The following is a 13204-nucleotide window of genomic DNA, read 5'->3' on the forward strand; positions in this document are numbered from 1 at the left end:
TTATTATTATTATTATTATTACATTTTTATACCGTCCAATAGCCGAAGCTCTCTGGGCGGTTCACAAAAACTAAAACCATAATAAAACAACCAACAGTCTAAAACCACAAATACAAAAGCACCACCAGGATAAAACCACGCAGCAAAAATTGATCTAAGTTTAAAATAGAGTTAGAACAGTAAAATTTTAAGTTAAAATTAAGTGTTAAAATACTGAGAGAATAAAAAGGTCTTCAGCTGGTGACGAAAGCAGTACAGTGTAGGCGCCAGGCGGACCTCTCTGGGGAGCTCATTCCACAGCTGGAGTGCCACAGTGGACAAAGCCCTCCTCCTAGTAGCCACCTGCCTCACTTCCTTTGGTTAGCAAAAATATCTATTTATTCTGAATACAAAAAGGTTTTAAAACACGATTTGCTGCACCATATGCTTGAATGTTACTATGGATACACTATGGTCATACTTAAGTGAAACTGACATGTATTACTCTGGTGTAAGAGTGTATTGGTAATATAGGCCCATTTATCTCCACTTATATTTTATATTTACAGGTAGATGCTACCTTGGGTGAAATCCAATGTTGCGCAAGCCAGTGTAGTGTAGTGGCTAGAGTGTTGGACTGGGAGTCAGGAGATCTGGGTTCTAGTCCCCCTTCGGCCATGGAAACCCACTGGGTGACTTTGGGCCAGTCATAGACTCTCAGCCCAACCTACCTCACAGGGTGGTTGTTGTGATGATAAAATGGAGAGGATTATGTATGCCACTTTGAGTTCCTTAAGGAGCAAAAAAGGTGTGATATAAATGGAATAACTAATAAAATAATAACAAGCAGAAGGCAAGCCTCCACAACCAATCTTTCCCGTCTCCTCCCACCTCCTTGCAGCCTGAGTACACTCCTCACACACACACCCAAACCTCTCCAGAGGTTTGAGAGGACCTATAGATTATTATTATTATTATTATTATTATTTATTTATTTATATAGCACCATCAGTGTACATGGAACACTGTGAACTGCGTCTTTCAGAGCTGCAGTGGGAGAGACAGATTTCCAAAACATTGGGGAACCCTGCAGGAGCACCGCAAGATTATGGGCTTTGAGGCAATTCTCCCCTCCCACTGCAGACCAGAAAGACACCACTCACAATGCTCTCTAGAGATTTGGGGATGGGGCCACAGCAGTTGCCAGAAGAGGCTGAGAAGGGAAGAATGAGTTGTGGAAGCTGCATTCCGCTTGAGCCATGCTCAGTTTCACCTTCAAGAGCTAAACTAATTTGTTTGGCACAAAACATATTGTACAAGGAAGTTGGATAGCCAGTCCTCTCAATTATATGGATTTTAAACACTCTCTCTCTCTCTCTCTCTTTAACTGTTGCAAACAAACAAAAACACACACAGTAATAACGCATTTTGAACAGAACTTGTTTAATTTCCAAATATTTACACTACAGAGAAAAGGGCTGGCATTCCATTTATGACACATTTGACGAACAGAGTATTTCCAATTATCAGCCAATATTGAGATAATGATGCTCAAGAAATCTGAACAGATTTATAACAGTATGTGGTATTTAAGAGCTCTGGGAACTCTGTTAATAACAAGCCGTCCATCAAAACTTAACGAGGCAAATAGCCATGGGTCGGCTGAGGACCATTCCACTGCGTATACGCTGTCTTCATGTTCTTCGTAGGTAGCTATTATGCTGTCCTGAAGTGGCTCTTTAATCCTAGAATTTGAAAGAAGAAGAAGAAGAAGAAGAAGAAGAAGAAGAAAAAGGGGGGGGAGAAAGTGATTGAAGTAGTTCTGATTTGGAAAGCATTGAAAATATTGTTCCTCTTCAAATGAGTCGGCTTGGTGTGCAACGGAGTCCAGAGAAAAATGCTTATCTGAAATAATGCTGTATTCATGAGCTATTTACAAAAGATATCATATCGTTCCTCTAAGTTCTGTGCTGAAGGCTCATGGGGTTTCTTAAAGACATCACCCAGCAAAGTTTCCTGAACAGGCATTTCGGTATTTGGATCACTTCTACAGGGCTATGCCCACACCAAATGCAAGCATCAAACCAGTGCAACTAGCATCTCCTAACCAATGAATGTACTCACTATAGCCACAAACTAGTTGCTCATAGCAATCAGTTTTTTCTTTATTTTTTTTAAAGAAAGGTGATCTTGTTCTTTTTCTCTCTTTTTTTTAGAGGCAAGCCGTGGCTCTCAATAGGTCAAAAAACCAGCTGCAGGTTCAGTACTCCTTCCTTCCATAGGAGGTATTATAGACAGAGGTGCTATGGCCACCAGCGAGTGTGAATCAGGACTGGGAGATGTCAAGTACATCTCTCCTCCATGCGTAGCCAAGAGAGAAACTAGATGGGAGCTATGTCCTATGTTCATTGGCTTCCCAAAAGTTATAACATTAGTTCCCTGCATCTAGTGGATAACACGCTAAGGACTGATATACAGGTATTTTCATTGTGATATTCAGAAAATATTATGTATTCATTTACAATTTTTATATACCACTCCATATCTTAAATAGATTCCAGAGTGGTGCTCAAAGGTATAAACAGTAAAAAGAAAGAAGATTTAAAAAGCAAATTAAAATGGTTCAATCTAAAACAAAGGACCAGTAAAAACAATGGCTGGTCGGTTAAGAAAGGCTTCTCAAAACAGAGTTGTTTTCAGGAGGTGCTGGAAGCAGCCTAGTGTTGGAGCCTGCCTGACCTCCAGGGGCAGGGAGTTCCAAAAAGAAGGGGCCACGATGTGAACCACCAGGAGCATGCCCTCCAATGACCTAAGTGAATGGGCAGGTTGTTTAGGGAGACGGCACTCTCTCAGGTATCCTGGTCCCAAGTTGTTTACGAATATCACAACTTAAAACCTGGCCTGGTGGCCAATAGGCAGCCAGTACAATTCCCTCAGCAAAGGAGTTATATGCTAAAAAGAGGCAGCTCCCAACAACAGCTGAACTGCTGCGTTCTGCACTAGCTCCAGCTTCTGGAGCAGCCTTAAGGGCAGCCCCACATAGAGTGCATTACAGTAATCCAGCCCTGAGGTTACTAATGCCTGTACCACTGTGGCCAAGCAATCCCAGTCCAGAAAAGGCAGTAGTTGGTGAGCCAGCCAAAGGTGGTAAAATGCACTCCGAGCCGCCGCAGTCGCTTGGGCCTCCAACGACAGTGATGGATCGAAGACTACCCCCAAACTACGAACCTGATCTTTCAGTGCAACCCCATCCAGAACACGCAATGAGCCTATTAAAATATGAAGGCGATATCAATGAATGATAGCCTCAGGAAGGGGTGAATGCACAAGTGCAGAGGCTTCCGTATGTAACTCAGTTTAGCATTACGTGTCAACCATGCCAATGAAAATAGTCAGGATTCTAAAATGGGGCTTCTCTCCCTGTCACTCCTGCATCCGCTAATTATTATTTAAAACACGCACACCAGGATTTCCGTCAGTAAAGCCCTTCTGAAGAACAGGTTCCCAACCCAATGCCCTGTTTGCACCGGTGGAGGGCATTATGTGGCGTAATGGATGTTCAGCCTTCCAGAAGAGCACGCTGTAAACTGAAAGTTATAATTAAATTTATGTCCCTATTACTGAAGACTAAAGCTGCAACAGTAATGCCTCACTGAGGTTTCTTATGTTCAACATCAGGAACCATCAACTGAAATAATCTGAGTGTAGTAGCTGGGCAACAAAATGATGTGTACTGTGAATGTAAGTACGAGAGAGAGAGAGAGAGAGAGAGAGAGAGAGAGAGATCACTTATGGTTATGGTGTTTTTTTTCTGGAGCCTGCATCTATTTAGCCTCCCACACACTCTTTTCAGATTTCCTTTTGAACTGACACACCTGGCTTACGTGAAAGTTGGTCAAGTCCCCAGACGGCAGTGTGCCTCATGCCAGGCTCACCCACTTATATGAGCCTCCATTATCCTGAAGATTTCAGATGTCTCTGAATAAGCAAGGGAGCAATGAATGCATAGTACATGCCACTGTCAGGGGTCATGGCCGACTTTCAGTTAACCAGGCGTTCGGGTTAACAAGGAGTTCGATAAACAAGCCTCAACAAATGGCTGGCTTCCACCACTTCCTTCATGCTGTCTGTTATATACAAGAGAATATACTAATGTTTTGTGTAACAATTAAATGTAAGTCATGGGGGTGGGGAGGTGTGCAAAAGAATGATACACTGCATTAACAGAAAAACCGCTATTGCACATTTTTGCTCCTCTCTGCTATTTTTTGTCCTCTTAAATTGTTCTGTCTTTTTCTGACTCTTCCTTTGGGGATTAAAGTAAGCTGGCAGCATGCAGAATGGAGAAGCCTCTTCCCTTACCCCATTTTTAAAAAATACACACACAAAAATACTACACAGTACAGGCTTGCTCTTCAGGATGATTTAGGGTGGATTCCTACACTGAGCGGAGGGTTGGACTTGATGGCCTTATAGGCCCCTCCACCTCTACTATTCTATGTTTCCATGATTCTAAGATACAAAGGGCCTCTTTCCTGCCAAATGTTGTCTAAGCTTCTCCTATGATGGACAAGTTCAACAGAACAACAACCGATGATTTTCTCCATGCAAATCTGATGGGATACCAAATACTCTTAACAAAAGTTAGAAACAAATTTTGGACGGAATGGGAGGGGCTTCCCCTTCTGGCTTGCGAAGGAATTTCTTACTTTCTTGTTACGCCAGTCGAGATGTCTAAGGCGGTGCTAACAGAATGACTAGCCTGAGGTGCACAGCCTGGAATGGTATCTAGACTGGATCCTTCCTTGGCCCACACACAACTGTGGCAAGGAAGGAGGCAACATATCTACAATAGACAAAGAGTTATGTTTGATACAGTCTTATTTTTTGTTCATTTCGGCCATTTAACAACTACGGTATAAACTGTGAAGGAATTCATTAAAAAAACACATTTTGCTAAAACTTTATGGTGACAGTTGCTTAAGCTTACCTAACTTCAGGATTTTTTCATGACTTATTTGCAATATTCAGAGGAGTTACTATGACGCTGTAGATGTTTAGACGTGGGATTACATGTATAGGGGCCCCTCTATTGAACAATGGTTTACCTGGATAGAGAACGGCATTTCCAGGCCAAAAAAAAAAAAAAGTCGGGGTCCGTGCATGTGTGTATGAAAGAAGGAGAGAACCTGAACTATACATCAAGTTATTATTTGCATTTAATATATCTCATTGTGAAATCTGCCATGGGGATTTTTATGGCAAGGCAGGATAAACAAATTTTAAAATAAAAAATAAATAGCACAGCAAATGATTGGATACGGAAGGGTGGAAAAATTACATGATTAGTCCTCTGTGGTTTAAGACCTATGACAGACAGCTGGTTTCTATTTTCCCTTTTTTGTCTCCATGTTAACAGCAGGAAACACCTACTAGATATATAACTTGACCAAAAGCTTCTCATACACAATAAAAGTTTAATTCTGTTGCATAGCTTGAAGGCAAATGGTACTGCAGCCTGGTGACAGAAGCAAGCTTCACTCTCAATAAGCGCTTCAGTGTTGAGTTCTCCCATTTCTAATCACTGCTCATGCTAGCAGGCTTTAGGGTTTCATAGCACCCATGACTCCATGCAGTTATCATCAAATGCAACTTTTAAAAATATTTTTAAGACCACTAGAAATCACCAAGCTTCTAACTGCCATCAAACTGTTCAACCTTAAAGTTAAATGAAAATAAACAGTTCTAGTTAAGTGGCAACAGCATACAGCAGGGGTACTCAGATGGCAGCCTGAGGAACAAACAGAGCTGTAAAATGCACCCTGCAGATGCCCTGTCCCTGTAGCTACAGGCAACAACTGATAAACATCAGGACTGTTAAATAAAGCCAGCAAAGCTGAATCCCTCTCATCTGAAAACATGCAAACGTGATCCAATAACATAGCTTAATTCCTTGTTGTATTTTTTTAAAATGAACTCATCAGCAAGTTACAGCTTTTCCTAGGTTGAAAAAAGAATGATCTCTCACTACAGAATACAGTTTCCAAAATATTATTAGTTAAGAAGTCATATTAATTCACTCAAGCATCAGAAAAAAATGCAAATGTAATACCTATGCAGTTGTTTAACAATTATCCTAATCGATAAATAGACATAGCCGGCAGGTGCATGTGGGATCAGTCCTTTTTACTTTTTTTTAATATCTCATTTCGACTATTCATCTCACTCAGAGAAACATACCAAGGTGCCTTCAAAACCTAAATTTGTTGAGCATATATTTGCATTTGTCTTCCAAGAAGAATTTAAGAGCATTGGTGACATTAGGTCAAGCCTTCTCCTTCAGGCAAAAGCCAGCCAACAAGCAGGGTAGAAAAGCCACAGACCTCCCCTGTTCTTCACTCCCCAAGAGGGTTATTCAAAGCACCCAGCTCAGAACTGGGGGGAGAGGTCTGGTTAGCTAATGTGGCTAATAGCCATTGGTAGCCAGTGGCCATCACCGCTTTCTCTGGCAGTGAATTCCATAAGTTCAATATGCACTGTTTGAATATGTACCTGGCTTTTATTTGTCCACACTCTACTGCCAATTAGCTTCACTGGGTGACCCCAATGTAGACCATCATGAGGCCTCAGAAGTAATTTTGTACTTTTGGGTTAGAAAAATCAAGGAGGCATGCAAAGGAGACAGTGTTGTACTAGCAAGTGACTTTAATTACCCTCACAAAGATTGGGTAAATACACATTCTACTTACAACAAAATAATAATTTTCAAGATACCCTAAACAACTGTGCACTAGAACAGTTGTCATGGAACCAATCAGTGGGTCAGCAACCCTGGATTTAATCCTAAATTTAATCCTAATTTAATCCAGATTAAACCCTGGACATTTAATCCTGATGTCGTGGGCACCCACGACATCATGCAAGAATGTAATGTTGTTGAACCAACTGGAACATCAACGATAGCACTATCATTATTATTATTATTATTATTATTATTATTTATTTATATAGCACCATCAATGTACATGGTGCTGTACAGAGTAAAACAGTAAATAGCAAGACCCTGCCGCATAGGCTTACAATCTAATAAAATCATAGTAAAACAATAAGGAGGGGAAGAGAATGCAAACAGGTACAGGGTAGGGTAAGCAGGCACAGGGTAGGGTAAAACTAACAGTAGAAAGTAACAGTAGAAGTCTGCACAACATCAAGTGTTAAAAGCTTTAGGAAAAAGAAAAGTTTTTAGTTGAGCTTTAAAAGCTGCGGTGGAACTTGTAGTTCTCAAATGTTCTGGAAGAGCGTTCCAGGCGTAAGGGGCAGCAGACGAAAATGGACGAAGCCGAGCAAGGGAAGTAGAGGCCCTTGGGCAGGCGAGAAACATGGCATCAGAGGAGCGAAGAGCACGAGCGGGGCAATAGTGTGAGATGAGAGAGGAGAGATAGGAAGGAGCTAGACCGTGAAAAGCTTTGAAGGTTAACAGGAGAAGTTTATATTGGATTCTGAAGTGAATTGGAAGCCAATGAAGAGATTTCAGAAGCGGAGTAACATGGTCGGAGCGGCGAGCTAAGAAGATGATCTTTGCGGCAGAGTGGTGAACAGAAACCAACGGACTGATGTGAGAAGAAGGAAGGCCAGAGAGAAGAAGGTTGCAGTAGTCCAACCGTGATTCAACATACATGCACGCAGACAAATGCCAGTAAAGTCCAGCACAGTGACATTTGACTTCAAAAGAGGAAATGCCTTGAAAATGAGGGGACTGATAAAAAGGAAGTTAAGGGAAAGTTAAGAGGGTCAAATCTCCTCAGAACACTTGGGAGTTATTCACCTAGAATGTATTGCAGAGGAAAGGTATCACCAGAGGATGGCACTGTCATGGACAGAGTCAAAGAACCTATTAGAAAGAAGGGTTCGTTCAGGAAGTGGAAATATTGCCCCAGTTCAGTGGTAGAGCACATGCTTCAAATTCAGAAGGCCTCAGGTTCAATCCCCAGTATCTCCAGGTAGGACAGGACAAACTCCTGCCTGAAGCCCCTGGAGAGCCGTTGCCATGAAGTATCAAGAATACTGGGGCTAGATGGACCAAGGATCTGACTCCGCGTAAGGCATATTCCTATGTTCCTATGAGGACAACAACCCTTTCCCCATCTACCCACAACAAATTTTGCAACAGAAATGGAAGCAGACAATAAGGGTTGCAAAAAGAAGAATCTGAGCAAGGTACTGCTAAAAACGTTGAGAGGAATGCTTAAAAAACAAACAAACCTAAATCAGGAAATTGGCTAGGGAGATGGTTAGTCTGTTGGATAAGAAGGGAGTTAAAGGAATACTAAAGGGAGATAAGGGGATTGCAGAAAAGCTGGATAAATTAACTGCTTTCACTGTGGAAGATGCAGGGCAGACATCTACCAGCAAGTGCTTGGTGAACTAGGAGCTATGCTGATTCTCTTTCAGCAAGGCTTGTTTTTCTACTATTACATTTAACAATTTCAATAATTCTACAGCCAGAAGGCCTATAATTTCCTAGATCCCCCTCCCTACCAATAAAAACTGGCACTATGTAAGCTACCTTCCAGTCCTTTGGCAATGATACCAATTTGAGTGACAAGTTGCATAGTCTTGTTAGATTGTGTTCAATCACACCAAGGTCCATTAAGTCCAACATTGTGTTAGCATCAGGAGACGTCCAGATGCCTCCTGCACACAATCAGTACACAAATGCGCTATCCAGTACTGCTCTTGTGTCCACATTAAAAAAGCCTAGGCAAAATCATAGAGGACTGCTTTTAGCTATGATAGTTAAATTAGGCCATGGCTAGACTAGGCCTATATCCTGGGATTGTCCCGGGATCATGTGCATCCAAAAGACACACAGGGGATCCCGGGAGCAGGCAGGGATGACCCCTCCATTTGCCTGGGATAATCCTTAGGTCTAGCTAAGGCCAGAATCTCCATATTCAGAGATAATATATCTCTGAGTAAACATACCTCCTCAGAATATCAAACTATCCGTCAGCCATCATGGCTCATGCTCATTCGAGGATGAAACTATCAAAGGCTGTGTTTGAGAGTGTAATTAGATGCAGGGAAATCATGGTTCCCTACTCTCGCTTCTCCACCCCTGCTCCTGTCCCACTATATTTCCTCTTTCTTCCCGGAGAAGACCACATGGCCCATTCAGGGGCCATTTTTATCACGCCGCTTTTCCTGCAATGATGGAATGTTCTGTTTCCTAAAAAGAAGTCAGCTTAAAAGGGCTCCATTTTGGGATGGAAAAAAGGCAAGAAGGAGCGGGAGGCACATGGGGGTGGATGGTGTTGTCTAAAGGATGTGCAAAAAACCGTGAGTGGGCAGTAGTGAGTGTGCAATAAATCACTCATCTGATGAACCCCTAATTCTTTTCTTCTTCAGGCCATTCACACTATTGGTCAAATATTTAAAGTATGTTTACCTCAAGTTTCCATCCATGAGAACTCCCAGTAACAGTGAAGCATAAAAACATACTACAATTATCCAAAGAGCTTCTTCATTGGGTCAGTCCTGAAACTTATTTCCAAGAAGCTTCATTTGATGTCCCTAAGATTTAATATTGATAAGGCCGGGGGAAGGAAGTATTTCTATCTGCTCTCTTCCAACCACCTCCTATTTTATATACCTCTGTCAATCAATTGTAATGCCTGTGTGTGTGTGTGTGTGTGTGTGTGTGTGTGTCTACAAAATAATTAGAAAATGCATATAGCCAGGAACGGGATATGTAGCCCCTGGGGATGCATGTGGCCCTCACTACCCCAGCCACACCTCCGAATCTGGTGCTGAAATTTAGTGGCTTGGTGGTGGCAACCAAGAAAAATAAGTTTGCCACCGGCAGCAGTCAAAAAAAGTGGCTATTTCAAAGTAAAAGCTGGGAGGGGAGGGCTGCGCCACCCCCACCCCCCAGTGAAATCCAGCAGGGCAATGCAGTCCTCAATCCCTGGACATTAGCCACCCCTGGCCTGCAGAGGTAACCAGAACATATATCAGATAATCCAGATAATTTACTAATGACTCAGAGGGTGTATCATGCAATCACCTTGCCTCATTTACAGAATTTTGTGGGGTGGGGGTGGGTCTATATGAAGGTTTCATCTTCTATTTGCAATCCTCCTGTGTTTTGCCTCTTCCTCTTCCATCTTTTTTTCTTACCACAAAATGTACATTAAGGAGGGAAATATGGAATTCCAGCAAAATGATTAGTAGTGGTGAGATCCATCAGTCTGGACACACCCAGGTGGAATTATATACATTCTGCTATTAATTTGCTATGTGTATTAATAAAGGCAGCCAAAAATTGAGCTTTTTTAAATGTTTCCTCCACCTGACCTCTCAACATAAGAAACTCTTTAGCATTTCTTTAGACACTGATGTACTGAGCCCTTGATAATTTAAATTGCCCCAATTCACACAATCACCGTGGTTTAAACAGGACACAGGTTATTTGCTTGTTTAAGTTGCAGTGACTGTGTGAACTGGGTCACTGCCTTTCTACATATTCTTCAGTTTTCTCTATTTTGTTTTTAGATGAGTACTCTGTGTACCGTATGAGCCCATGCAAGAGGTTTATTTAATAGTATTATGCTTGCTTTCACTGCTAGAAGAGGATTTTAAAAAAAATATCTTGAAATGAGATAAATTGTATTTGCTGTTCCTGCTATACAAGTTGATGAAGCAAGAAAGAATATTTGAGGACTGACATTCATCCTGTTCTCTCAATGGACAAAAAATGATTGACAGAGTCCTGAAGAATGTGGGGTGACTACACGCAAATAGCATATTAAAATATTCAAGTTAAATATTTATCATATCTACTTTATAGGTGTTACATTGCAGCTAAAAGAGCTGGTAGCATTAGTGTATACTAAAAAGAGTGGCTGAACTTGTCCATGAACTATTAAAAAAAAAGCCTGGCATCAAAATCTGAACTGAATCTAAATTGTCAAGCCCTCTGTCCCAGGAGGCTCAATTGATCCCTTTCGTATGGTGTTTTGCAGGATGGCAAATACCTCCCTGTTTAGGCAGGCATTTGTTTCATCTGATAGCCATGTCTTTATCTGGTGCCTATTTTATCTGTTGCACCTGTGTGTGTGTGTGAGTGTTTTGTGTGTGTGTGTGTGTGTGTGTGTGTGTGTGTGTGTGTGTGTGTGAGAGAGAGAGAGAGAGAGAGAGAGAGAGAGAGAGAGAGGCCCTTTCTACACCTAAGGATTATCCTAGGAAAATGGAGGGATCGTCCCTACCTGCTCCCGGGAATCCCCTGTGTGTCATTTGGATGCACAGTGATGATCCCGGGACGATCCCGGGGGGGAAAGGCAGGTGTAGAAATGGCCAGAGAAAGAGAAAGAAAGAGAGAGGAACACACAGAGAGAATATGGATGAATTTTACAGTTGCTTTTAATTGCTGTTAGTGGGCAGGATATAATTTTTTGTTAAAAAAGCATCAACTGAGATAGCCATGAACTTGAACAGGAATATTCTTTAAATGTTCCTGTTCAGATTCCTTGATTGCAATTTAATTTCTTGATTGCGATTTAATCTTTTACTGCAGAAAAAAAAGAGCTGCATTTCATGCTCAGTTCAGATGATGTTTAAGAGCTATGCGCCAGCAGAGCCCAGACTGCAGCAGCAGTTGAAGAAGCAGTTCTTCACTAAGAACTACTGGCTGCTACTGTGGGAAACTGCGGAAGAAGGGGAATTCCTGTCCTTACCAGAAACCTACAACATATAGCAACAAATGCAGCAGGCATCTCAGCCAGAATTGTGCAAAAGCGCACTTGCTGGTTGGCTAGCTGCCCCCTATATAGACTGCTGATGTCAATGAGTGTGGCAAGCCAATCAGCAACCACGCACTGGCAAGATGCTGATTGACACACCTCCTGCCTTCACTGCCATCTCCTCCTGGTTTCTGGTAAGGACAGGAATACTTCTCCCTTGATAGCCAGTAGTTTAAACTAGTGAATTGTTTCACTTGCTATATATTAGGTTAGGGACAGACTTAGCTATAGTTAACGTTAGTCATGTGAATTTATAAAATGTTAGTGTGTTGCTATGGAGAGCCATTATGGCAGAGTAAATTAAGAATTTTATTAGGGAGAGATGGTTCAAACCCCTTCTCAACTATGAAACTCACTGGGTGATCTTGGGTCAGTCACAACCACATTCGCTCTCTACCTAACCTCCTCTCACAGGGTTGTTACAAGGATAAAATTCAAAACAATAAATGCTCTTATTGTTGCTAGCAAGGTACTAAAATCTTTTGTTGCATTGCCTAGAAAGTTAATGTAACCTCACAGCTTGCCTACACTATACAATTCCATAGATGTGTCTCTTGGATTATTTAGCAAGAGTTTCCTTATTATTCAGAATGCCCCTGTAACTCCAAAAAGTTAGGATGAACAAAATATTTTGACAACAACCTAAAGAATGGACTCAATGGTCTTCTAGGCCACTTCCAACTCTACTATTCTAGGATTCTATGTTTCTATTCTACGACCCATCTCCTAACTTCTGAAGAAATTAAATCAACATTTAAAAGATTTTGAACAGTATGATCAAAATATTCAAATTAAAGACATGTTGATTCAGATTCCAGTGCTAATTTTTTTTAATGTCAGTACTACAATATATTTTACTACATGATGAAGTTTTCATTTTAACTTTTTCTTAGGTTAAAGACTGGAAAGACCTTTTTACTTTTCTTTTATACAACACAAGTGGGGATCTAGAACAAAATACTGTGGTGCAGAGAGCTACTGTTCAGAGTTCCAGCCAGCCATGGCGACTTTCAGGATACTCCATTCCACTTCAGGGAAAATGGCTTTTTTTCCATGGCTTCAACGTTTTGTGAAATTTAACATCTCTATATTTTGGTCCTCCTCACATGTATTTCATGACCTTGTGACTTTTGTGATCCAAATAATCTTCTTAAAGGACTGTTTTGAAAGGTGAACACATTTAGAAACTGGACCAATGCAATTATGCAAAAGCAAAGAATTAAAAATCTCTTTGAACTTTCCTGTTCCAGAAAAAAGAAAAATACTTAAGGCTTTGGCAGCTCAGCTAAGAAATTAATGGTGCATATGCATTTCCTCCAATTGTCAACACTGGTACCATTCAAAGAGAACAATAAACCATAATTTGCTATTGTGAAAATGCACTTCAGAGAGCCTTGGGTTGCATTTTGCTTCTTCCTCCTTTG

General features: G+C 41.3%; 1 protein-coding gene across 1 annotated transcript in view; it reads right to left on the reverse strand.

Annotated features, from left to right (window-relative positions):
* Positions 1 to 1423: 1423 nt before the first annotated feature.
* EIPR1 (EARP complex and GARP complex interacting protein 1) overlaps positions 1424 to 13204 on the reverse strand; it is a 74683-nt gene continuing 62902 nt past the window's right edge. Inside the window, exon 9 of the mRNA XM_063125134.1 lies at positions 1424 to 1724. Coding sequence (XP_062981204.1) covers positions 1550 to 1724 — 175 coding nt within the window. The 3' untranslated portion in view covers positions 1424 to 1549. The remainder of the gene's footprint in view (positions 1725 to 13204) is intronic.

Source organism: Elgaria multicarinata, chromosome 4 (assembly GCF_023053635.1).
Source record: "Elgaria multicarinata webbii isolate HBS135686 ecotype San Diego chromosome 4, rElgMul1.1.pri, whole genome shotgun sequence".
Taxonomy (NCBI): domain Eukaryota; kingdom Metazoa; phylum Chordata; class Lepidosauria; order Squamata; family Anguidae; genus Elgaria; species Elgaria multicarinata.